Genomic DNA, 25,786 nt, shown 5'->3' with positions numbered 1-25,786 from the left:
CTAGCAGATGTCTTCACTGACATCTTCAACATCTCCCTGAGCAGCAACGTTGTTCCCACGTGCCTCAAGACAACGACCATTGTTCCCGTGCGAAGAAGTCTTCTGTCTCCTGCCTCAATGACTATCGTCCCGTCGCTCACACCCATTGTGATGAAGTGCTTCGAGAGGCTCGTCATGAGGCACATTAAGACACAGCTTCCACCCTCCCTGGACCCCATGCAGTTTGTGTATCGTCCAAACCGTTCCACGGACGATGCTATCTCCACAACCCTTCATCTGGCCCTCACCCACCTGGATAACAAGGACTCGTATGTACGAATGCTGTTCATTGACTTCAGCTCAGCATTAAACACAATCATTCCTCAGCACCTGATCGAGAAGTTGAACCTTCTGGGCCTGAACACCTCCCTCTGTAACTGGATCCTGGACTTCCTGACTGAGAGACCTCAGTCAGTCAGGATCGGGAACAGCATCTCCAGCACCACCACACTGAGCACTGGGGCCCCCAGGCTGTGTGCTCAGTCCACTGCTGTTCACTCTGCTGACTCACGACTGTGTAGCAATGCACAGCTCGAACCATATCATCAAGTTCGCTGATGACACGACCGTGGTGGGTCTAATCAGCAAGAACGACGAGTCAGCATATAGAGAAGAGGTGCAACGGCTAACTGCCTGGTGTGGAGCAAACAACCTGTCTCTGAACGTGGACAAAACGAAAGAGATGGTTGTGGACTTCAAGAGAGCACAGAGCAACCAATCTCCACTGATTATTGATGGATCCTCAGTGGAGATCGTCAAGAGCACTAAATTCCTTGGTGTTCATCTGGCAGACAACCTCACCTGGTCACTCAAACCAGCTCCATCACCAAGAAAGCCCAGCAGCGTCTCTACTTTCTGAGAAGGATGAGGAAAACCCACCTCCCTCCCCCCATCCTGTCCATGTTCTACAGAGGGACCATTGAGAGCATCCTGAGCAGCTGCATCACTGCCTGGTTTGGGAACTGCACTGTCTCGGACCGCAAGTCCCTACAGAGGATAGTGAGGACAGCTGAGAAGATCATCAGAGTCTCTCTCCCCTCTATCATGGACATTTACACCACACGCTGCATCCGCAAAGCACACAGCATTGTGGACAATCACACACACCCTCACACACACTTTTACACTCCTACCATCAGGAAAACGGTTCCAAGCATTCGGCCGCCACAACAAGACTGTGCAACAGTTTCTTTCCACAAGCCATCAGGCTACTCAATAAACAGAAATGAAACGGAACTCTCACACACACACACACACTCACTCAAATGTGTGTAACGAACTGTAAAATGTTTCCTGGACTTAACACTTAACACACACTCATCACTCATCTCAATCCACACCACCACCAATCATTTATTTATTATTTATTATTCTCAACTGTATCATACTCTCAACTGCTGTTTTTTGCACATTTATCATTATCACTGTATTATACTGTTTACATGCTGTTTTTGCACCTTCAACTGCTGCTGTATTCTTGCACTACATTGTTCTGTTTATAGTCACTTCTGGGATAGTTTTTTATTTTGTATAGTTTTTTACAGTTTTCTTGTACAGTACTGTATAATCTAGTATACATTAGGTTTACTGGTCGGCGCTATATAGGGTTTTGTGTCTTGTCTTGTGTCGTCTGTCTGCACTGTCTGTCTGCACTGTTTGCACCAGGTTGCACTCGATGCACTTTATGTAGCTTGTGTTGTAGCTCTATGTTGTTTTGTTTGTTGTTTAGTGTAGCACCAGGGTTCTGGAGAAACGTTGTCTCATTTTTACTGTGTACTGTGTACCACTGTGTATAGTAGAAATGACAATAAAAGCCTCTTGACTTGACTTGACTTGACTTGATTTACACCACACGCTGCATCTGCAAGGCACACAGCATTGTGGACGACCACACACACCTGTCACACACACTCCTCACACACACACACCCTCACACACCCTTCACACACACACACACACACACACACACACACCCGTCACACACACTTTTTACACTCCTACCATCAGGAAAACGGTTCCGAAGCATTCAAGCCGCCACAACAAGACTGTGCAACAGTTTCTTTCCCCAAGCCATCAGGCTTTTCAACACACAGAACTGAAACGTAACTCTCACACACACACACACACACACTCACTCAAATGTGTGTTACCAAACTGTAAAATTTTTCCTGGACTTAACACTTAACACACATTCCACCAAAGTTCATTTATTTATTATTTATTATTCTCGACTGTACCACACTCTTAACTGCTGTTTTTTGCACATTTATCATTATCACTGTATTATACTGTTTACATGCTGGTTTTTGCACCTTTGACTGCTGCTGCATTTTTGCACTAGATTGTTCTGTTTATACTCACTTCTGGGGTATAGTTTTTAGTTTGTATAGTTTTTTTTTTTTTTTACTTCACTGGTCGGCGCTATATAGGGTTTTGTGTCTTGTCTTGTGTCGTCTGTCTGCACTGTCTGTCTGCACTGTTTGCACCAGGTTGCACTCGATGCACTTTATGTAACTTGTGTTGTAGCTCTATGTTGTTTTGTTTGTTGTTGTTTAGTGTAGCACCAGGGTTCTGGAGAAACGTTGTCTCGTTTTTACTGTGTACTGTGTACCACTGTGTATAGTAGAAATGACAATAAAAGCCTCTTGACATGACTTGACTTCCATGTATGGGCAGTGGAACACAGAAACCAAACCTAACATCATCAGAAGATAACAACAACAACCATAAGAAAAGAACAAAAACAGACTTAAAGAAAAATAAAAAAAGGAAGAAAAAGGAGCATATTACCTTCTCATAACGGAAACTCAAATCCCAAAGAACCATCCTTTCTGTTCAGAAAATCCTGAACAGAACACTTTCAAACACAACTCACTCAAGAAATAAACAAGCTTCCCAACATCGTCCACACCGCTCAGCCACAACTATAAGTAATAAGTGAAGAACGCAAATTAGAGTGAAAGGTTCTAGCCTCTTATTCAGCTCTAATCCAGGCACTGCAAGGCGTAGTTTAAACAACACCGCCATTTAAGAATCAGACACGGAGTTGAGTGGAGGAGAACCGTCATTTGCAGCAGGTCGTACATGTTGCTCCTTCTGAGTAATAAACTCTAAGACCGCTGCAGGTGTCCACAGAACCTTGGTGGTGTTCCCAATGGTTACTCACAGCTTAGCTGGGTAGAACATTGCATAGCGAGCTCCAATCTCCTGCACGCGCTGTTTAGCCGAATCAAATTCCCTGCGCTTACAGAGCACAGCGGCGGAGAAATCTTGATAGAAAGTCACCTTACTGTTCTCAAACCGCAGATTTCTATCCATAAACAACTTTCTACTTGCATCAAGACACCTCGGTTTGTCTCCGAAGCTATGCATGTGCACCACCAACGGTCTGGGTCTCTCCTGGACACCTGGTCTGGAAGCTAGAGTGTGCTGAGCACTTTCAATCTTGATGTAACCACTTTTAGTCTGCAAATGAAGAAACTCCGGAATCCATTTCTGGAGAAATGCACCCCCCATAAATATCCTTTTTCATTAAACCTCAAAAGGTGAAACATTTGATCGCACAGAGTTCCAATTCATGCTAAAGGTGTTCAGTAGGGGTTGAGGTCAGGGCTCCCTAGAAGCTACTTGAGTTCCTCCACACTGTACAAAGGAAACCTATTAAAGCTCCTCCTTGTACACAGTTTTTGTGTAAATGTTCCAGAGGTTGTGAGTGATCCTACAGCTGTGAGGTAATACTCAGAAAGTCCTACTCCGTGAGTTTGAGCTGTTGCTCTAAGATGCTTTAGTTTGCAGATGACACTACCGTGATCGGTCTCATCACCAACAATGATGAGACTGCCTACAGGGAGGAGATCCAGCACCTAACCACATGGTGCAATAACAATAACCTGCTCCTTAACACCTCCAAGACAAAGGAGCTCATTGTGGACTTCAGGAAGGAGGCAAGAAGCACACGACACCACCCACATCAACGGGATGGCTGTTGAGCGCGTCTCCAGTTTCAAGTTCCTGGGGTGGCGGACCTGTCCTGGAACATCAACACCTCCAGCCTGGTCAAGAAGGCTCACCAGCACCTCTTTTTCCTGAAGACACTTAAAAAAAATCAGCTCTCCTCGGATATCCTGGTGAACTTCTACCGCTGCGCAGTAGAGAGCATCCTGACCAGCTGTGTCACAGTCTGGTATGGGAGCTGCTCTGTTACAGAGCGTAAAGCACTGCAGCGGGTGGTGAAAACTGCCCAGCGCATCACAGGGACTTCACTCCCAGCCATGGAGGACATCCAGAAGAAACGCTGTCTGCGTCGAGCTCGCAGCATTCTTAATGACTCGTCTCATCCTGCCCATAGACTGTTCTCTCTTCTGCCCTCTGGCAGGCGTTACAGGTGCCTCTGGACCAGGACCAGCAGACTAAAGAACAGCTTTTTTCCTAGAGCTGTCTCCTAAGTGAACTCTGACACTCACTGATACACTACCACATCTCCCCCATCTCACAATTCGTCACTTTGCTAATGGACTCTCTGAACAAAAACTTATGCTCACCAAGACACTGATCATTTCTCACCTCACACTTTGTTATTGCACGGACTGTTTACACAAACCTTTGCTCATTTGCACACTGCTCTTTTTTGTATTGCTGCTCACCATTAACTTATCACCACTGTATATAAACCCGTTCTCTGTGTAGGCATCTGTATAACATGTTCACAATTCATATATATATTCATCTGTATATTATTGTTCATAGTTTATATATATTCATATTCATCTGTAATTATATTCATAGTACTTATATACAGTACAGACCAAAAGTTTGGACACACCTTCTCATTCAAAGAGTTTTCTTTATTTTCATGACTATGAAAATTGTAGATTCACACTGAAGGCATCAAGGGCTATTTGACCAAGAAGGAGAGTGATGGGGTGCTGCGCCAGATGACCTGGCCTCCACAGTCACCGGACCTGAACCCAATCGAGATGGTTTAGGGGTGAGCTGGACCGCAGAGTGAAGGCAAAAGGGCCAACAAGTGCCAAGCATCTCTCGGGGAACTCCTTCAAGACTGTTGGAAGACCATTTCAGGTGACTACCTCTTGAAGCTCATCAAGAGAATGCCAAGAGTGTGCAAAGCAGTAATCAAAGCAAAAGGTGGCTACTTTGAAGAACCTAGAATATGACATTTTTCAGTTGTTTCACACTTTTTTGTTATGTATATAATTCCATATATAATTCCACATGTGTTAATTCATAGTTTTGATGCCTTCAGTGTGAATCTACAATTTTCATAGTCATGAAAATAAAGAAAACTCTTTGAATGAGAAGGTGTGTCCAAACTTTTGGTCTGTACTGTATATTAGTCTGTATATTATGTTTTCAGTACATATATATTCATCTGTATACTACATTTATAGTACATATACATCATTTAATTTCTGTTTATAGTCTATATTTCATTTTATTTAACGTATGTAAATTCATGTAAACACTGTATATCCTGTACTTGCTGTTATTGCACTCTGGTTAGACCCAAACTGCATTTCGTTGCCTTGTACTTGTACATATGTAATGACAATAAAGTCGAATCTAATCTAATCTAATCTAATCTAATCTAATCTAATCACAGGTAATACACGCTAGCCAATCAGGGGACAGGGGGTGGGAACTCAAGAGCCAATCAGGGGACAGGGGGTAGGAGCTCAAAAGCCAATCAGAGCGCAGAACGGATGTTCGGTAAACGGATAGGGAAAGAGTACAACGCGGGCCGCCATTTTGTCTTGAGGAACCGGATCTGGTGTTTATTCTGCTTCCTTCCCCTGCTGGAGACACGCCTGTCCCGCTGTTTACCCCGGAGACCCGCTGTTTACACCGGCCCCTGACCCGGTCCCTCTCTCTCTGTGTGTGTGTGTGTGTGTGTGTGTGTGTGTGTGTGTGTGTGTGTGTGTGTGTGTGTGTGTGTAGAGGATGTCTGAACCTGCGTACTCGCCTTTCTTCGCTGTGATGGGCGCTTCAGCAGCCATGGTGTTCAGCGGTAATGATACACACACACACACACACACACACGGTTGTAAATAAATCCCTGTTCTACAGTTCAGTGATGACGTCACGTACCTGTTCCCGGTAAGTGGGTGGTGATGACGTCATCAGGGTTAATGAGTGAATCCGTGTATTTATCATATATTCAGATGTAAGTCAGAAGGAAAGAGAAGAAGAAGTAGTGATCCGTGATCTCGATCTGTTCCTGTGGACTGGAACTGGAGACTCCTTCACTTCCTTGATGATGATAGTTGAGGTGGTGGTGGTGGTGGAGATGATGATGGTAGAGATGCTGATAATAGTGGAGTAGTGATGGTGGAGATGATGATGATGGTTGAGGTGGTGGTGGTGGAGATGATGATGGTAAAGATGCTGATAATAGTGGAGTTGATAGTAGTGATGGTGGAGGTGATGATGATAGTGGAGATGATGATAATGTTGGTCATGATGATCATGATGGTGGTGGAGGTGATGATAGTGGAGATGATGATGATGGTTGGGGTGATGATGATAGTGGAGATGATGATAATGTTGGTCATGATGATCATGATGATGGTGGAGATGATGATGGTGGAGATGATGATGATGATGATGATAGTGTGATGGTGTGGAATGATGATGGTGATAATAGTCTGTAGAACAGGGTTATTACTGTGTGTCATGACCCCACACTCCCACTCCACATACACTCTTCACTCTACTCACTACACCTTCTACAGGAGCACAGCCAGGCTGTTCTACACAACACTGAAGATAGAGGATGAATAGATGGGTAGATTGATAGATGGATGGATGGAATAATGGATAGATACTTTTATAGATGGATGAAAGGTATCTGGATGGATGAAACATGATAGATTGATAGATGGCTGTATGGATGTATAGATAGATAGATAGATCTACCGGCACCGGTCCGTGGGTCAGTTGGTACCGGGGGGCCGCACAGAAAAAATACATAACTTACATTATTTCTGTTTTATTAATGATCTGATTCTGAACCATGTTTTATTGTGGAAAATGACCAGATTTTCTCCTCCACATCTCTATGACTCTTGATGCAGGTCATGATGCCTCATGTCACATGTCTTACCTCCATCCACTACCTTCTTAAAGGAGCTCCGGTCACATGACTTACCTCCATCCACTACCTTCTTAAAGGAGCTCCGGTCACATGACTTACCTCCATCCACTACCTTCTTAAAGGAGCTCGGTCACATGACTTACCTCCATCCACTACCTTCTTAAAGGAGCTCCGGTCACATGACTTACCTCCATCCACTACCTTCTTAAAGGAGCTCCGGTCACATGACTTACCTCCATCCACTACCTTCTTAAAGGAGCTCCGGTCACATGACTCACCTCCATCCACTACCTTCTTAAAGGAGCTCCGGTCACATGACTTACCTCCATCCACTACCTTCTTAAAGGAGCTCCGGTCACATGACTTACCTCCATCCACTACCTTCTTAAAGGAGCTCCGGTCACATGACTTACCTCCATCCACTACCTTCTTAAAGGAGCTCCGGTCACTAACAAATAATACATTACTGCTAAACTCAAACCCCCAAGAGAGAAAAATGAACAAAAAACAACACAGTGATTCACGTTTATTATTAGATTTATAAAACACCAGTTTTGATGCTGATAATATTTTATTTTGTTGTATTTATTCACCACACATTAAAGACCGGTCTGTGACGGAGAAAAGGGTGTGGACCACTGAGTTAGATGATGAACAGAGATACTTGGATTGATAGAGAATAGATGAATAGATATTTGGATAGAGGAGTATGTAGGTAGATGAAAGGATGTTGATGATAGATGGAGGGATGAGTGTGTGTGAGGTTACATTAATATACAGTGATAATATACAGAACTGCTCAGTGGGAAGATCACTGTGTGTGTGTTTTACACACAGATCAGGTGTATGGTTGCGCACACACACACACACACACACACACACACATAGTAAATGTCATATGACTTTTACACACCATCTGCAGCAGGGAACTGACTGAGTGTGTGTATGTGACTAATTTACCGTGTGCTAAACGCGTGTGTGTGTGTGTGTGTGTGTGTGTGTGTGTGTGTGTGTGTGTGTGTGTGTAAGTAAGAGAGAATACCATGTTCAGGTCTTTATTTTCTCAAGAAAATGCTGATTCTGCTGAGAACTGAAACTGCAAACAAACACACACACACACACACCACACACACACTTGTTTCAGCCTGTAATCTGTGGTTGTTCTGGGAGAGGTTTTCCATGTGTGTGTTTCTTGTCGTTGTCAGGTGAGGATGATCATGTTTGCTCCTTTGTGTGTGTGTGTGTGTGTGTGTGTGTGTGTGTGTGTGCACGCAGCGCTGGGTGCTGCATACGGCACAGCGAAGAGCGGTACAGGGATCGCAGCCATGTCAGTGATGCGTCCTGAGCTGATCATGAAGTCCATCATCCCTGTGGTCATGGCAGGAATCATCGCCATCTACGGCCTGGTGGTGGCAGTGCTGATCGCCAACAACATCTCTGATAAACTTCCTCTATACAGGTCATACACACCTTACAACTCACACACTCCACTCTGATCGCCAACATCTCCTTTAATGTCAGAGATACAAACCCAATCCCAAAACAGTGGTTACAGGATCATGTTTCCCTCTGTGTAGCTCCACGTCTCCTGTCTGTATACGTCTGGGATCTGAGGAGAGCAGTTGCTGAAGTTTTGGGAGTTATGTTGTTATGTTCTCCCATATGTGTCTGTTACAGGTTTCTAGCTGCTCAACAGTTCTGGGTTTCCTTTGTTGTGTTTTTCATTTCATGATGCACCAAATGTTCTTATTTAGTGAGACGTCTAGACTGCAGACAGACCAGTTCACCACCCAGACTCTGGAATGCAGGAGCTCATGCTGTAGTAATAGATGCAGTTAGCATTGTCCTGCTCAAATATCCAAGACCTTCCCTAAAAGACGTTTCCTGGATGGAAGCATTTGTTGCTCTAAAACCGTCTACAGCGTTCAGCATTGATGGATCCTTTATAAATGTCCACGCTGATGCACTTCATACCATCAGAGATGCAGCTTTCTGAACTGAGGGCTGATGATCACCCAGATGGTCCCTCTCCTCTTTAGTCTGGAGGACATGGGTCCATGGTTTCCATAATGAAATGTACATTTTGATTCATCTGACCACAGAAGAGTTCTCCACTTTGCCTCAGTACATTTAAATGAGTTTTGGCTCAGAGGATGGAGGTGTTTCTGGATCATGTTCACGCATATCTTCTTCTTTACATGATAGAGATTTAACCTGCATTTGTGGATGACCTGGAGAGCCGTGTTCTCACACACTGATTTCTGGAGGTGTTAATGATCTCATACAGAATCATGACTGTTTTAAATGCAGTGGCCCAAACGTTTGATCCATCTTCACTTCTGAGACGCGTTCTCTCTCTGATACACTCTTCATACCCATCATCTTACTGACCTGCTGTCAATCAACCTCATTATCATCTCACACGTTTCTCCAAATCTGTCATTTTAATAACATTGACCTTCTCCACACTTTTGGTGCCCATCATAACTCTTGTAGAATTGTGCTTGTACACACATCTTACTTCTGTAAGTGTAACCGCACCCCCTTACTGAGTGTGTGTGTGTGTGTGTGTGTGTGTGTGTGTGTGTAGGAGTTTCCTGTACCTGGGGGCGGGGCTGAGTGTAGGCCTGAGTGGATTGGCTGCAGGATTTGCTATAGGAATCGTGGGGGATGCGGGGGTGAGGGGGACGGCGCAGCAACCGCGCCTCTTCGTCGGCATGATCCTCATCCTCATTTTCGCCGAGGTGCTGGGGCTCTACGGCCTTATTGTCGCCCTCATCCTCTCCACCAAGTAGATGTTCCATCATGCACCGGGGCAGGAGACACACGGGGCTAACAACAAACCGGCCTCGTCTCAATACGACCACCACCAACAACAACCTGGAGGAGGAGTGGGGCTGTGTCTCAATAACATCTACACCTCTGTCTGTCTCTCCTTCTATCTCTCCATCTCTCTCCATCTCCCTCAGTCGCTCTCCATCCCTCTCTCTCTCTTCCTCAGTCTCTCTCCATCTCTCTCTCTCTCTCTCCCTCAGTCTCTCTCCATCCTCTCTCTCCCTCAGTCTCTCTCCATCCTCTCTCTCTCTCTCTCTCTCCCTCAGTCTCTCTCCATCCTCTCTCTCTCCCTCTTTCTCTCTCCATCCCTCTTTCTCTCTCCATCCCTCTTTCTCTCTCCATCCTCTCTCTCTCCTCCCTCAGTCTCTCTCATCCCTCTCTCTCCTCAGTCTCTCTCCATCCCTCTCCCTCTCTCCATCCTCTCTCTCTCCCTCAGTCTCTCTCCATCCCTCTTTCTCTCTCCATCCCTCTCTCTCCATCCTCTCTCTCACAGTCTCTTTCCATCCCTCTCTTGCTCTCTCTCCCTCAGTCTCTCTCCATCCCTCCATCTCTCTCTCTCTCTCTCTCCATCCCTCTCTCTCTCTCCATCCCCTCACTCTCTCTCCCTCAGTCTTTCTCCATCCTCTCTCTCTCCATCCTCTCTCTCTCCCTCCCTGAGTTTCTCTCCATCCTCTCTCTCTCCCTCAGTCTCTCTTCATCCCTCCTCTCTCTCTCCCTGAGTTTCTCTCCATCCTCTCTCTCTCCATCCTCTCTCTCCATCCCCTCAGTCTCTCTCCATCCTCTCTCTCCATCCCTCTCTCTCCCTCAGTCTCTCTCTCTCTCTCCTCTCTCTCTCTCTCCCTCAGTCTCTCCATCCCCTCAGTCTCTCTCCATCCCCTCAGTCTCTCTCTCTCTGAGTTTCTCTCCATTCCTCTCTCTCTCTCCCTCAGTCTCTCTCCATCCCCTCAGTCTCTCTCTGAGTTTCTCTCCATTCCTCTCTCTCTCTCCTCAGTCTCTCTCCATCCCCTCAGTCTCTCCATCCCCTCAGTCTCTCCATCCCCTCAGTCTCTCTCTCTCTGGCCATGTGATCTTTTAGGAATAGTTGTTTTCTCTCACTCTACTTTGTAAGTGTGTGTGTGTGTGTGTGTGTGTGTGTGTGTGTGTGTGTGTGTGTGTAACAGTGTTTATTTTTATCCGTGATTTATTCAAATACACATATATATATATATATAAAGTGAAAGATTGCACTTATAAATGATTATAAACAGTGTGTGTGTGTGTGTGTGTGATGGATTGTATTAATGTGTGTGTGTGTGTGTGTGTGTGTGTTGGATTGTATTAAAGATGTGTGTGTGCCTTTCTCAGGCTCTCACAAGTTAAATTTACACCTTTTTGTGTGATGTCTCCTTGTTCTGGGGGGAATAAAGCTGAAGGTCACTCAGAGGTCAGGGGTACAGAGATGTTCGGGATGAGTTTATCCAGTCTAATCTGAATCTACCAGAACATCCAGGAACATCAGGCTCCTGTGGGATTTGGTTTTTCAGATCAATAGGAGATGATGGACCAGAGTTTCAGCTCCTGATACTGATCCGGATGTGTTCAGCACGTTAGAACATCACACCATAACGCTTATTTAGCCATACCCACTTTTGCAGGAACATGTGAGGAACAGTTGTGTGTCTTGTTGCTCAGGTGAGTCCAGTGAATAGCTCTGAAGGTCTGAGCTTGGTTAGAGCTCTGGGGTTCTCCTGTGAAGAATGTGGTGGGAGAAAGGAGGTCTATAGGAGAAAAGTTTAGTCCTGAACATACAGCAGAACCGATGGATGAACTTCTGGATTTGCTATTGGTGAAAAATTAAGAGGAACCCTTTTGAGGAACAGTTGGGGAGCTCTTCAAGGAACAGGTGGAGCTTTAACCCTATTAGCTCTCAAACACCACTGAAGAACAATAAACCCAGTGATGGAGGAGAAAATCTACTGCTTTATTATAAATCACACACACACACACCTTCAAAACCATGTGACGTGTTGATATGGTGGAAACTGTGTGTTAGAGTCCGTGTTCCCACACTCCTGCTCCTGTACATTGTCCTGTTAATGATGATGAAGGTCAGGGCTCCAGGTTCCTCAGTAGTGTATCTGCAATGTGTCTGATGGAGCTGTAGATGGCACTCTCAGGGAATGCCTTCAGGAAATCCCCACCTTTCTCCACACTCGCACTCAGGAGAGGGTCCAACGGCACCGAGCCTACACACACACACACACACACACAGGATACAGGTCTACATGCCTGAGTGCAAAAGTTTGTGTCCCCTTTGTTACCACTGATTTCAGAACTCACCCAAGAAGGTTGATCCTGTGAGCTTGGCGAGTTCCTCTCCTCCTCCTTTAGAGAAGATACTGGTGCACTCCTACACACACACGTGCAATGAATACATGTGATGGGACAGGGATATATCCTGGGTGTAAAAAACCCATGGCTCAGGTGTGTGTGTGTGTGTGTGTGTGTGTGTGTGTGTGTGTGTGTGTGTGTGTGTGTGAGTCTCGTACAGTGCAGTGAGGACACACAAAGCCGCTCATGTTCTCGACGATACCCAGAATCTTCACCCCGGTCTTCTTACAGAAGGTGATCTCACGCCTCACATCTCCTGTAGATACAGCCTTACACACACACACACACACACACACACACAGGGTTTTAGTACATTATTACTCCATACTCATACACATTAAGTGTGTGTGTGTGTGCACACCTGTGGTGTGGTGACCAGTAGAGCTCCATCCACTCTGTGCTTTTTCAGGTTCTCCAGAACAGCCAGATGTTCATCAGAGGTACCGGGAGGCGTGTCCACTAACAACACGTCCAGCTCTCCCCACGCCACATCACTCACAAACTGACCAATCAGAGCTGACACACACACACACACACACACACACAGTGAGACAGGAGGAAAGAGAAATACGACAGGTAGGACATGGTAATGAGGTGAAGATCAGACCAGTCTTTTTGGGTCCTCTCCAGATGATGGCGTCGTCAGGGTCGTCCAGCAGGAAGGCGATGGACATGAGGGACAGACGCTCCACACACACAGGAACCCAGCCTGCGTCACACTGATGGACCTCGTGTTTACTCACACCCAGCATGCGGGGGATACTCGGACCACACAGGTCCACGTCCAGCACTCCCACCTGCACACACACACACACACACACACACGCTCTCAAATCCACACCACGCTCACCTTCCAAACATGGATCTGAACATCTGCATTTCTCTGACCTTCTTCCCCGAGTGTAAGAGAGCAAGGGCTAACTCGGTGGTGATGGTGCTCTTCCCCACTCCACCTTTACCTGACAACACCAACACCACGTGCTGGACCTTCTCCAGGTTCCCCCTGGCTGAGAGAGAGAGAGTCACGTGATCACGTGTGGAGGAGGTCAGACACTGACTTTAAATCACTCTATTCTGTAATGAGAGCTGATCTGTGACCTACTGCGCATGCGCCATATAGCTCAGTCTCCCAAACGCAGAGATCATTTTTATACTTTAGATTTATAAAGGAATAAACAGATAAAGAGTAATAAACAGATAAAGAGCTGCTGAAACACTTCTCACGTGCTGAAACACTTCTCACGTGCTGAAACACTTCTCACGTGCTGAAACCGGATCAAAGAGTAATGATTTAATGATCCCCCCTCCCCGGACTGAGGGTTTTCTTCACTTCTCTACACTTTTAATGTAAATGTGATTATAATCCCGACACCAGAATCAAAACAACTTACCACCGGGTACCGCCATCACTTCCGCCATCACTTCCGCCATCACATGACGCAACCGATAACACAGTGTGTGATTGGTGGATTCCGGGCCGCTTTCTTCTTCTCTTACTGAGGAGTGTGTGTGTGTGTGTGTGTGTGTGTGTGTGTGTGTGTGTGTGTGTGTGTGTGTGTACACCTTCTACACCTTTACATCTACACCTTCTATACCTTTTACACCTTCTACATCTTTCAATTCTCAATTCATTTTATTTGTATAGCGCTTTTAACAATGAACATTGTCTCAAAGCAGCTTTACACAGATAATGTGGTGATTAAACGTAAATATGTTCTTTGTAAGTAAGTTTGTCCCTGATGAGCAACTGTGGCAAGGAAAAACTCCCCGAGATGGCATAAGGAAGAAACCTTGAGAGGAACCAGACTCAAGAGGGAACCCATCCTCATCTGGGTTGCACCAAATGTCCATATGAAGCAGATATACAATGTTGCGGGGTACAGTGATGATGATCAGAAACAAACTGTATTCCTGAGTCAGTGTAGCAGACTGTTGACATTAACTACAGTCCAATCCATCATCAAAGCGCCCGTTCTTACTCCGGAATAACATGGAACCACCCAAGGTGTTGATGAGAAACCGTCCCAAGCTGCACAGAGTCGCCTCCAGTCGAAGAGAACATCATCCAGAGGCAGACCTGGACGAAGTGGGAAGATCCACGGAGGGGAGAGGGGCAGGAACAGTGTCACTGGAGCAAAAGAGAGAGAGAGAGAGAGAGAGAGAGAGAGAGAGAGAGAGAGAGAGAGAGAATAAGAGAGAAGAGAGAGAGAGAGAGAGAGAGAATAAGAGAGAGAGAGAGAGAGAGAGAGAGAGAGGAGGGAGAGAGAGAGAGAATAAGAGAGAGAGAGAAGAGAGAGAGAGAGAGAGAGAGAGGTGACAGGAAGAGAAGGATATGGATTATTAAGTCTCCTTATTGTTGTATGAAAGTTAATGTCACTGTGCAGTTTGGACTCTGGTAAGATTCACTCTGGCAGCAAAACTAAAAGGGAGAAGCAGAAGGAAACACAGACATGAGGATCTCTGGGATAAGAGACGACCCACCACACCACCATCAACAAACCTGAGTGAACGTGTGAGAGTGAGGAGACGACAGCATCCAAATATCCCAGTTCACCAAACACTCCATATCCATGATCCCTCCAGATCTGCTCCTTTACCTCACAAACACCTACTGACTAAAGACTCCACTAAATAAATATGTGTTCAGCCTCGACTTGAACACTGAGACTGTGTCTGAGTCCCGAACACTGATTGGAAGGTTGTTCCATAACTGTGGGATTTATAAGAGAAACATCTGCCCCCTGCTGGAGTCTTCATTATTTGAGGTACCAACAAATAGCCTGCACCTTTTGATCTAAGTAGGCGTGGAGGGTCAATAATCACACCGAGGTCTTTGACTGCTGTACATGCTGAAACAGAAACACCATCTAGAAATGCTACGTAATCGGAAAGTTTACTTCTAGCTGCATGTGGTCCTAGTAAAAGTACTTCTGTCTCATCTGAGTTGAGCAAAAGAAAGTTATTAAGCATCCACTGTCTAATGTCCTTTACACACTCCTCAAAATTGTTAAGCTGATCTCTCTCATCTGGCTTTGCTGAAATATACAGCTGTGTGTCATCAGCATAGCAATGGAAACGAATCCCATGTTTATGAATAATTTCACCCAGAGGCAGCAGATATAAAGAGAAAAGCAGTGGGCCTAAAACAGATCCTTGAGGAACACCAAACTTTACCTCAGAGAGTGTGGAGAACTCACCATTTACATCAACAAACTGAAAGCGATCAGTCAAATAAGACCTGAGCCAAGCGAGAGCTGTTCCCTTTATTCCTACAACGTTCTCCAGTCCAGCAAGCAGGAGATGATGATCAATGGTGTGAAAAGCTGCACTAAGGTCGAGCAAAACAAGTAAAGAGACAAAACCCTGATCAGAGGCCAATAACAGGTCATTTACCACCTTAACTAGCGCCGTCTCTGTGCTATGATGAGGCCGAAATCCTGACTGATACATTTCATAAATGTTCTTCCTCAGTAGATGTGAGCAGAACTGCTGTGCTACAACCTTTTCTAGAATCTTGGAGATAAAGGGAGATTTGATATTGGTCTGTAGTTGGACAGCTGACAGGGTGAAGGTCAGGTTTCTTAATAAGGGGGTGGATAACTGCCAGTTTGAAGGATTTCGGTACAAAACCAGTGCTAATGGAAGAGTTTATTATTTTAAAACAGGTTCAATTCCCTCTGGAATGATCTGTTTGAGGAAACTTGTAGGTGAGGGATGGAGAATGCAGGTTGATGATTTTGATGAGGAAATAAATGAAATGAAGTCGTTCACTTGAATAGGAGTAAAACTTTGTAGTTGATGGTCTGTTATAATGACACTGTCTGCTATAATGGTTGTTTATAAAATAATTTGAATTTATATTAACCGTCTGGATTTCTTGCCTGATGTTTTTAACTTTATTATTAAAAAGTTGATGAAATCATTACTACCTATTGATGGTGTGCATGTGAGTGCAGTGCTTTTATTTCCTGTTCATTTTGCTGCAGTACAGAATAAAAATCTAGGATTCTGCTTGTTATTTTCTATGAGGGTGGAGAAATATGCTGATCAGCAGCACTAAGAGATTTTCTAGAACTCAGGAGATTCTCCTTCCATGCTGTTTAAAATACTGTCAATTTTGTTTGACGTCATTTACGTTCTAATTTTCGAGTGGTCTGTTTTAAGGTGTGTGTATGATCATTATACCACTGTGCTGATTTATTCTCCCTGATCATTTTGGTCTTAATGGGAGCGCCATCATCTAGAGTATAACGTAATGTTGATTCTAGGTATTCAGTGGCCCAGTGGTGAGGTAGAAATGCAATGACTGAGACAGATTTTAAACGAGATGAGATAATGGTCTGAAATAGCTTCAGACTGTGGAATTATGACTAAATGTTTTATGTTTAATCCAAATGTTAACAACAAATCGAGTGTGTCCATCACTATGAGTGGGTCCTATAACATTCTGATTAATTCCAACTGAATCTAGAATGGACACAACTGCTGCTCTTAAGGAGTCTTCCTGATTATCAAAATGAATATTAAAGTCACCAACAATTAATGCTTTGTCTAAAGAAGTAGCTACATTTGTAATGAAATCTGCAAATTCTATCAGAAAATCAGAGTCGGGCCCCTGGGGGTCTATAAATAATAATTAGTGGAATTAACTGACTGGACCTGCTTTCGGACACTGAATAAATCTTCTACATCTTCCACCTATGAAGTTCAAGTTAAAATTTTATTACAAACACACACACACACACACACACACACACACACACACACACACACACACCACCGTCCAACATTTAAGCTTGAAAAAAGGTGCAGAAAAGTGTGATGATGATGGAGAGAGTGGTCCAGTTTTTTAGATCCTGGGTGTCTCCTGGTTTAAACACTTTCATAATCTTCCTGGCTCTGGTCCGGCACCACGTGCTGTAGATGTAGATCTTCACCAGGGTGTTGGTGTGACAGGACCAAGACAGGTCCTGTGTGATGTGAACACCTAGGTACCAGAAACTGTTCACTCTCTCCACTGGAGTCCCGCTGATGTTTAGCGGTTGGTATGAGCGCTCCTGCTTCGTGCTGAAGTCCACTATCAACTCCTTAGTCTTGCTGACGTTCAGGAGAAGGTGTTCTCTTGGCACCATCTCTCCAGGATTTTAATCTCTTGTAGGCCATCTCGTCGTTGTTGGAGATCAGGCCCATCACAACGGTGTCACCAGCAAACTTGATGATGGTGGTGGAGATGGAAGTGGCCACACAGTCGTATGTGTACAGTGAGTACAGCAGGGTTCTCAGATTACAACCCTGGGGAGCTCCAGTGCTGAGGGTGAGGGTGGATGAAGTGTGTTTCCCGGCTTGTGGTCTGTCTGTCAGGAAGTTAGAGATCCATTGGCACAGTGTGAGTGTGGAGGGAATTATGGTGTTGAACGCTGAACTGTAGTCCACAAACAGCATTTGTGTATAATTCCCTTTTCTGTAGTCCAGGTGGCTCGTCGTAGTGTGAAGAAGATTTGCAATGGCGTCTTCAGTAGAGCGGTTCTGGTGGTACGTGAACTGTAGAGGGTCCAGTGTGTCTGGTAGTGATGCAGTGATGAAGTCTCTGACCAGTCTCTCAAAGCACTTCATCACTACTGAGGTTAAGGTTACAGCGTGATAGTCGTTAACACACACAGGTACCATAATTACTTGTTATAAAGATAAACCACAGCCACTTTCTAGGTGAGAGACAGATGATACCTATAATAAATGTAAATAATATATTTTATAATAATATTTAAAATTAAAATTCATTATCAGTGAGATTACTAAATTAGTCTCTCTCCAGACCAGTAGAGGGCGCTGTTCACCCTAAGTCTCCTGGTAAAAAAAAAAAAAAATAATAATAATAATAATAAATAAAGCGCAGAATCGCAGCTGTGTGGTTTTTGTATGTAACTGCTGAAATTGGAGCTTGTTACTACGCATGCGCAGTGATGGCGCACCGGCGCCGGTGAACGCGCAGCATGTCGGAGCTAGCGCGAGCTCACACCTGGGAGATTTCCGACTCGGAGGCAGAGCTCGAGCCCGAGACTGAGGGCAGCACCGCGGGGTCGGGGAGCGCGCATAGCCGCACACACAGCTCTCAGAGCCCCAGTGCCCGGGGAAAGAGGAGAGGGGACAGGGAGAGACAGAGGGAGGAGAAGGAGAGACAGAAAGAGAGACAGAGGGAGGAGAAGGAGAGATGGAAAAGGGAAAAGGAGAAACAGAGGGAGAGACAGAAGGAGGAGAAGAGACAGAAGCAGAAGAAGAAGAAGGAGGCGGCTGAGAGAGTAAAAAGTCTCAAACCTGAGGAATATTTAAAGACCATCACTGTCAACATCCACCCAGGTACCTTCATCGTCATCATCATCACCACCATCAACATAATCATCACCACCATCATCACTTTCATCATCACCACCACTATCATCATCATCACCATCATCACTTTCATCATCACCACCACTATCATCATCACCATCATCACTTTCATCATCACCACCACTATCATCATCACCATCATCACTTTCATCATCACCACCACTATCATCATCACCATCATCACTTTCATCATCACCACCACTATCATCATCATCATCATCACCACTATCATCACTTTCATCATCACACAAAACCAGCGCAGACACAAAACCAGCACAGACACAAAACCAGCACAGACACAAAACCAGGAAAAGATTGAGATGAGTACTGAGTGTGTGTTGAGTTCAGGTTGTACAGTTCAGTAACACACAATTGAGTGTGTGTGTGTGTGTGTGTGTGTGTGTGTCTGTGTGTGTGTGTTTTGTATCATCATCCTCATCAAAATAACCAGCATCATCATCACAGCAGTGTTACTGGTATAATGAACTGTTGTGTCACAGTAATGTAATGTGTGTGTGTGTGTGTGTGTGTGTGTGTGTGTGTGTGTGTAGTGTTGTTGCAGGACTCAGGGTGTGACGTGTTGTTGAGTACACTGGCTGCTTTGGAGTGGAGGAACCAAATAGAGGAGCACGACCTCACACACTCCATCAGCTGGAGCAGAACACAAGCTGTAACTCTACACACTGTAATACACTGAATCCCTACACACTGTAATACACTGTAACACATTACTCACTGTAACACTACACAAGCTGTAACTCTACACACTGTAATACACTGAATCGCTACACACTGTAATACACTGTAACACATTACTCACTGTAACACTACACACTGTAACTCTACTCACTGTACTACACTGAATCCCTACACACTGTAATACACTGTAACACATTACTCACTGTAACACTACACACTGTAACTCTACTCACTGTAATACACTGAATCTCTACACACTGTAATACACTGTAACACATTACTCATCGTAACACTACACACTGTAACTCTACTCACTGTAATACACTGAATCCTACACACTGTAATACACTGTAACACATTACTCACTGTAACACTACACACTGTAACTCTACTCACTGTACTACACTGAATCCCTACACACTGTAATACACTGTAACACATTACTCACTGTAACACTACACACTGTAACTCACTGTAAGACACTGAATCCCTACACTGTAATACACTGTAACACATTACTCATTGTAACACTACACACTGTAACTCTACTCACTGTACTACACTGAACCCTACACACTGTAATACACTGTAACACATTACTCACTGTAACACTACACACTGTAACTCTATTTACTGTACTACACCGAACCACTACACACTGTAATACACTGTAACACATTACTCACTGTAACACTACACACTGTAACTCTACTCACTGTACTACACTGAACCACTACACACTGTAATACACTGTAACACATTACTCACTGTAACACTACACACTGTAACTCTACTCACTGTACTACACTGAACCACTACACACTGTAATACACTGTAACACATTACTCACTGTAACACTACACACACTGTAACTCTACTCACTGTACTACACTGAACCACTACACACTGCAATACACTGTAACACATTACTCACTGTAACACTACACACTGTAACTCTACTCACTGTAATACACTGAATCCCTACACACTGTAATACACTGTAACACATTACTCACTGTAACACTACACACTGTAACTCTACTCACTGTAAGACACTAAGACTATACGCTGTGATGCACTAACACTACATAGTGTAACAATACACACTAACACTACACACACTGTAAAACACTAACACTACACACTGTAACACTACACGCTGCAACACTGTAGCACCACACACGGAAACACTACACGCTGTGATGCACTACATAATGTAACAATACACACTTACACTACACACAGTAACACACTAACACTGCAACACTGTAGCACTACACACTGTAACACTATACACTGTGATGCACTAATACTACATACTGTAACAATACACACTGTAACACACTAACAATGCACATGGTAACACACACTACACACTAACACTACACACTGACACTTTATAGTATAAATATAATCTACAAATGAAATGAATAATTGTGTACAATATTTTATGTTTAGTGAATAAATACAGATCTTCTCAAATGTTCACCAGCACCTCACATACGCTGTGTCAGATTACGTGTGTGTGTGTGTGTGTGTGTGTGTGTGTGTAGACTGAGGATGAAGACAGTATGGTGGTTGAGGAAGACCAGGTGCTGATGGTTGTCACTCAGATTGAGTTTGTGGACATGATGATGTCCATCAAACAGGTAACATCTCCTCATTGTGTACACATGGGCCATGTTCCATGTTTTGTTACTAACACAGTCCCTCGCCCCTTTTTCGTACCCTGCAAGCCATTTCTCCAGTACGTCTCTTGTTGGTGTGGCCTGTCCAGATTTTATTTTTAGGTTCTGTAGAGAAACACCTTTTATAGGAACTTGTTAGCATGCTAGCTGCTATCGAACAGAGAAATATTAAGATCTACTAGCTAGCAAGTTCCTGTAAAGTCATAAGCTAGTATAAAGTGTAATGGTTTGCCGTCATGTTGGTGCTGTGTAATGTTGTGATTTTCTGTTGTCCATCTTAGGCTCTGATTGGTGGTTGTGAGGAGGCGGAGTCTCTGTTCCAGCCTCTCTGTGGGTATCTAAACAGAAAAACAGGAGCAGTCATTTCAGTGCTGGTGACCAGGGGGCAGTACTATCAAGGGTGTGTGTGTGTGTGTGTGTGTGTATATATATATATATATATATATATACACACACACACACACATACACACAATCATTCTGTACACACATTTTTACTTATAAAGTCTTTGTAATGTAGTTATACATGGCTTTGTGTGTAGCAGAGACTTGTATTATGAGGAAGATGAGACGTGTCCACGTTCTCAACTTGGGCTCCAGAACATCGACATTGAGGAGGTCAGAGGTCACGTCCTGCTTTCACTTAAATGACCTTTAAACCTGATGATGGTCAACTCTAGAACATCCATTGCACAATAACAGCATGTTAGCAGAACAGCTATTTGGTAGCTATCAACCTACTGAGGTAAAACAGAATTCGAGAAACAAATGAGCATGCTAGGAAGCAAATCAGGGAAAAGTGTAAGCACCAGTCAAACATTATAACATTTTCTAGCTATTAGAAATACGACTATTTAGAAAATTATTTCGCTACGATGCAACCAACAAGACCATCAAATGTGTTCTAGCCTGAATTCTAGCGAAGTTAGCAAGGGCTGTAAAAATAGATGTCAGTTTGTGTGTCTCCATGTTGTGTAGGTGCTTGTGTACCTGCAGCTCTACAAGAATGTATCAGTCCACTTCCTGTTTGGCTGGCAGGAAGTCACAGATCATGTGTGTGCTGTTACCAAGGCCTTATCTAAACGCCCCTCAAGGTCAGAATCTCCTCTCTCTCTCTCTCTCTCTCTCTCTCTCTCTCTCACACACACACACACACACACACACACACACACACACACACACAGACTTCTTTATTTAAATAATGTTGCTTGATCATTATGTGATCCTGGTCTGTATGTGTATGTGTGTGTGTGTGTGTGTGTGTGTGTGTGTGTGTGTGTGTGTAGAACACTACAGGACATTCCTGATCTTGGTTTCTGTGTGGACGGTTTGTGGTCAGGGGGAGTGCGTGTTGAGAGTGGTGGGCGGGGCCTCGCTCAGGTTTGGACACGACAAATACAGCAGCTCAACCGTGTCAGTGTCTCCATGGCAACAGCGGTGACCACTGCCTACCCCTCCCCCCAACTCCTTCTACAGGTAACATTATTCCAGGGTCCACCACCTAGAGCACCTTTCCCAGCGTTCATCACCTACAGCCCCCTACCCAAAATCCATCACCTAGGGTCCCCTATCAAGAGTCCTTCACCTAGGGTCAATCTCCTAGAGTCCCCTGTCTAGAGTCCATCAACTACATCCACCACTTACAATCTACCATCTAGAATACCACCATCTAGAGTCCACACACATGTCCTTTACCTAACAGACCCCACCATCATCCCACATTTAGGGTTCACCAACTAGAATCCATCACCTACATTCCACCCCATCTAGAATGCTCCATCTATAGCCCACCGCTACCTACCGGAGTCCACATCATGTAAAATCAAACACTTAGAATCTACCACCTACAGTTTACCCCAAAGAGTCCACACCCACACACGTGTCCGCTACCTAGAGTTCCCCATCTAGAATCTATCTCTTACATTACACCACCATTAAGAGTCCCCCATCCAGAGTCCTCCACCTAGAACACCATCACCTAAACACTCCACTTCCACACACACCTCCACCATCCACTAAGCCTGATGTTCAGATCTTCAGACTCCATGGTGTTCATTAGTGAGTATTCTGCTTGCTTCTCCTCCAATCAGGCCTATGAGAAAGCAGAGTCTGGAGAAGAGAGGTGTGGCCTATTGGCTGATCTCAGAGTGAAGGGCGGAGCTAAAGAGAGACGTATCGGACCTGAGCTGTCGACCCGTGTGCACCGACTGATGACTTCCCACAATCCTGAGCTGGTGCTGGACTAGAGAATTGTGGGAAATGCATATTATGTTTAATATAAATCATGGACTCAATCAGGGACATCACACACACACACACACACACACACACACACACACACACACACACACACACAGTTTGAATTTATTCAGATTAAGATTTGAAATGAAGATCAGTGTATCAGTGACTGGGTTGATGTTCTTGTTGAGAAGGTTTGAGCAGAGTCAGCTGCTTTACAGTGGAACAGGAGAAGACTGTGGGTTACACAATACCTCCTGTTATCTGCTCACATTCTTCACTCTGGCATCACTGTGATCTTCTCTCTGTGTAAACACATCCCCCATACACACCTTCTGTCCTTCACTGGAGACACATTTGTGTAATTTAGGTGTAGATGTGGACAGTGTCTCCGGTTTAAACCACGTTCATGATCTGATGATTTGTAGAGCACCAATATCAGACTTCTCTCACGTATTCAACAGTCTATTGTTTTCCACAGTAGAAAGAGCAACAGTTCCCTGAACTGGATTTATACTGAGGGAAAGAAAAGTTCTTGTACCTTCATGTCAGGTCACATGGAATAAAGGTATTGGAATATATTCTGTTAGCTGGAGTGTATTTCTCCTGCACATTTTAGAGTAGATATTTAGCGTGTGTGTAGGTGTGTGTGTGTGTGTGTGTTTAGGTGGGGGAAGGTGGTAAATAAACTATTAGAATTTGGATTCTGAAGGTCATGAGTTAAAGCTACACTAAGCTGCCACTCCTGGGCCCCTGAGTGAGGCCCTTAACCCCATAGCTGCTCAGGTGTTTGAATGACAGCAGTTTCTCTGAATGAACCGTGTATAGACGAGGAAGCGGTAGCTGAGTGGTTCAGCCTCGTGAGGAAATAAATAGGAGAATAAATATAGGAAACAGATTTGCTTACAGTTTGATACAAAAGTATTAAGATATGAATCTATTTTTATTATAATTATTATTTTTTAAATATAAAATCGTTTTCAAGTCACTTCATCTTTCCAGGCTGGTAATTTGTTGTTTATGGTAATAATTTAGTATCGATACCGAGGTTTTATATTCTGTATCGACTCATCCCTTCTCCACACCATGACTGTAGCATTCATTTACAGCACAATGTCCACTGAACATCTGTGTGTGTGTGTGTGTGTGTGTGTGTGTGTGTGTGTGTGTGTGTGTGTGTGTAGAACACTACAGGACATTCCTGATCTTGGTTTCTGTGTGGACGGTTTGTGGTCAGGGGGAGTGCGTGTTGAGAGTGGTGGGCGGGGCCTCGCTCAGGTTTGGACACGACAAATACAGCAGCTCAACCGTGTCAGTGTCTCCATGGCAACAGCGGTGACCACTGCCTACCCTCCCCAACTCCTTCTACAGGTAACATTATTCCAGGGTCCACCACCTAGAGCACCTTTCCCAGCGTTCATCACCTACAGCCCCCTACCCAAAATCCATCACCTAGGGTCCCCTATCAAGAGTCCTTCACCTAGGGTCAATCTCCTAGAGTCCCCTGTCTAGAGTCCATCAACTACATCCACCACTTACAATCTACCATCTAGAATACCACCATCTAGAGTCCACACACATGTCCTTTACCTAACAGACCCCACCATCATCCCACATTTAGGGTTCACCAACTAGAATCCATCACCTACATTCCACCCCATCTAGAATGCTCCATCTATAGCCCACCGCTACCTACCGGAGTCCACATCATGTAAAATCAAACACTTAGAATCTACCACCTACAGTTTACCCCAAAGAGTCCACACCCACACACGTGTCCGCTACCTAGAGTTCCCCATCTAGAATCTATCTCTTACATTACACCACCATTAAGAGTCCCCCATCCAGAGTCCTCCACCTAGAACACCATCACCTATACACTCCACTCCCACACACACCTCCACCATCCACTAAGCCTGATGTTCAGATCTTCAGACTCCATGGTGTTCATTAGTGAGTATTCTGCTTGCTTCTCCTCCAATCAGGCCTATGAGAAAGCAGAGTCTGGAGAAGAGAGGTGTGGCCTATTGGCTGATCTCAGAGTGAAGGGCGGAGCTAAAGAGAGACGATCGGACCTGAGCTGTCGACCCGTGCACCGACTGATGACTTCCCACAATCCTGAGCTGGTGCTGGACTAGAGAATTGTGGGAAATGCATATTATGTTTAATATAAATCATGGACTCAATCAGGGACATCACACACACACACACACACACACACACACACACACACACACACACACACACACACAGTTTGAATTTATTCAGATTAAGATTTGAAATGAAGATCAGTGTATCAGTGACTGGGTTGATGTTCTTGTTGAGAAGGTTTGAGCAGAGTCAGCTGCTTTACAGTGGAACAGGAGAAGACTGTGGGTTACACAATACCTCCTGTTATCTGCTCACATTCTTCACTCTGG

The 25,786-nt window shown here is 44.5% G+C and overlaps 3 protein-coding genes across 6 annotated transcripts; 2 read left to right on the top strand and 1 right to left on the bottom strand.

Moving 5' to 3' along the window:
* The first annotated feature begins 5,924 nt into the window (after positions 1-5,924).
* atp6v0cb (ATPase H+ transporting V0 subunit cb) lies at positions 5,925-10,160 on the top strand. The gene is made up of 3 exons (XM_046846338.1): positions 5,925-6,064; positions 8,426-8,609; positions 9,741-10,160. The coding sequence occupies exons 1-3, from the start codon at positions 5,998-6,000 to the stop codon at positions 9,943-9,945; spliced, it is 456 nt and encodes a 151-aa protein (XP_046702294.1). The 5' UTR covers positions 5,925-5,997; the 3' UTR covers positions 9,946-10,160.
* A 1,764-nt stretch (positions 10,161-11,924) lies between these two features.
* On the bottom strand, positions 11,925-13,890 carry nubp2 (nucleotide binding protein 2 (MinD homolog, E. coli)). The gene is made up of 7 exons (XM_046846337.1): positions 13,747-13,890; positions 13,244-13,362; positions 12,963-13,152; positions 12,717-12,871; positions 12,514-12,624; positions 12,305-12,374; positions 11,925-12,210 (listed from the first exon to the last, which is right to left on the bottom strand). The coding sequence occupies exons 1-7, from the start codon at positions 13,784-13,786 to the stop codon at positions 12,074-12,076; spliced, it is 822 nt and encodes a 273-aa protein (XP_046702293.1). The 5' UTR covers positions 13,787-13,890; the 3' UTR covers positions 11,925-12,073.
* Positions 13,891-18,244: 4,354 nt separating this feature from the next.
* Positions 18,245-23,947, top strand: LOC124383946 (crossover junction endonuclease EME1-like). 4 transcript variants are annotated; one of them, XM_046846334.1, is made up of 8 exons: positions 18,245-18,709; positions 19,294-19,412; positions 20,995-21,090; positions 21,411-21,529; positions 21,671-21,746; positions 22,107-22,222; positions 22,415-22,604; positions 23,219-23,947. In XM_046846334.1, the coding sequence occupies exons 1-8, from the start codon at positions 18,346-18,348 to the stop codon at positions 23,372-23,374; spliced, it is 1,236 nt and encodes a 411-aa protein (XP_046702290.1). In that variant the 5' UTR covers positions 18,245-18,345; the 3' UTR covers positions 23,375-23,947. The 4 variants fall into 4 exon arrangements, with proteins under 4 accessions (XP_046702290.1, XP_046702289.1, XP_046702291.1 ...); XM_046846333.1 differs by having other exon boundaries at positions 19,294-19,427; positions 21,674-21,746; XM_046846335.1 differs by having other exon boundaries at positions 19,294-19,427; positions 22,415-22,508.
* Positions 23,948-25,786: the final 1,839 nt, after the last annotated feature.

The sequence above is a fragment of the Silurus meridionalis genome, chromosome 4 (assembly GCF_014805685.1).
Source record: "Silurus meridionalis isolate SWU-2019-XX chromosome 4, ASM1480568v1, whole genome shotgun sequence".
NCBI lineage: Eukaryota > Metazoa > Chordata > Actinopteri > Siluriformes > Siluridae > Silurus > Silurus meridionalis.
Note: the sequence above shows the minus strand (reverse complement) of the source record. Positions and strands in the feature narration are given on the sequence as shown.

Excerpts from the sequence above, each read along its gene's own strand:
- atp6v0cb (XM_046846338.1), top strand. The coding sequence starts at position 5,998 with ATGTCTGAACCTGCGTACTCGCCTTTCTTCGCTGTGATGGGCGCTTCA. Across the intron at positions 6,065-8,425 it reads AGCAGCCATGGTGTTCAGCG|CGCTGGGTGCTGCATACGGC; the intron begins GTAATGATACAC and ends GTGTGCACGCAG. Across the intron at positions 8,610-9,740 it reads GATAAACTTCCTCTATACAG|GAGTTTCCTGTACCTGGGGG; the intron begins GTCATACACACC and ends GTGTGTGTGTAG.
- nubp2 (XM_046846337.1), bottom strand. The coding sequence starts at position 13,786 with ATGGCGGAAGTGATGGCGGAAGTGATGGCGGTACCCGGTG. Across the intron at positions 13,153-13,243 it reads TCTTACACTCGGGGAAGAAG|GTGGGAGTGCTGGACGTGGA; the intron begins GTCAGAGAAATG and ends GTGTGTGTGCAG. Across the intron at positions 12,211-12,304 it reads CACAGGATCAACCTTCTTGG|GCTCGGTGCCGTTGGACCCT; the intron begins GTGAGTTCTGAA and ends GTGTGTGTGTAG.
- LOC124383946 (XM_046846332.1), top strand. The coding sequence starts at position 18,346 with ATGTCGGAGCTAGCGCGAGCTCACACCTGGGAGATTTCCGACTCGGAG. Across the intron at positions 21,091-21,410 it reads TGATGATGTCCATCAAACAG|GCTCTGATTGGTGGTTGTGA; the intron begins GTAACATCTCCT and ends TGTCCATCTTAG. Across the intron at positions 22,605-23,218 it reads CCCCCCAACTCCTTCTACAG|GCCTATGAGAAAGCAGAGTC; the intron begins GTAACATTATTC and ends TCCTCCAATCAG.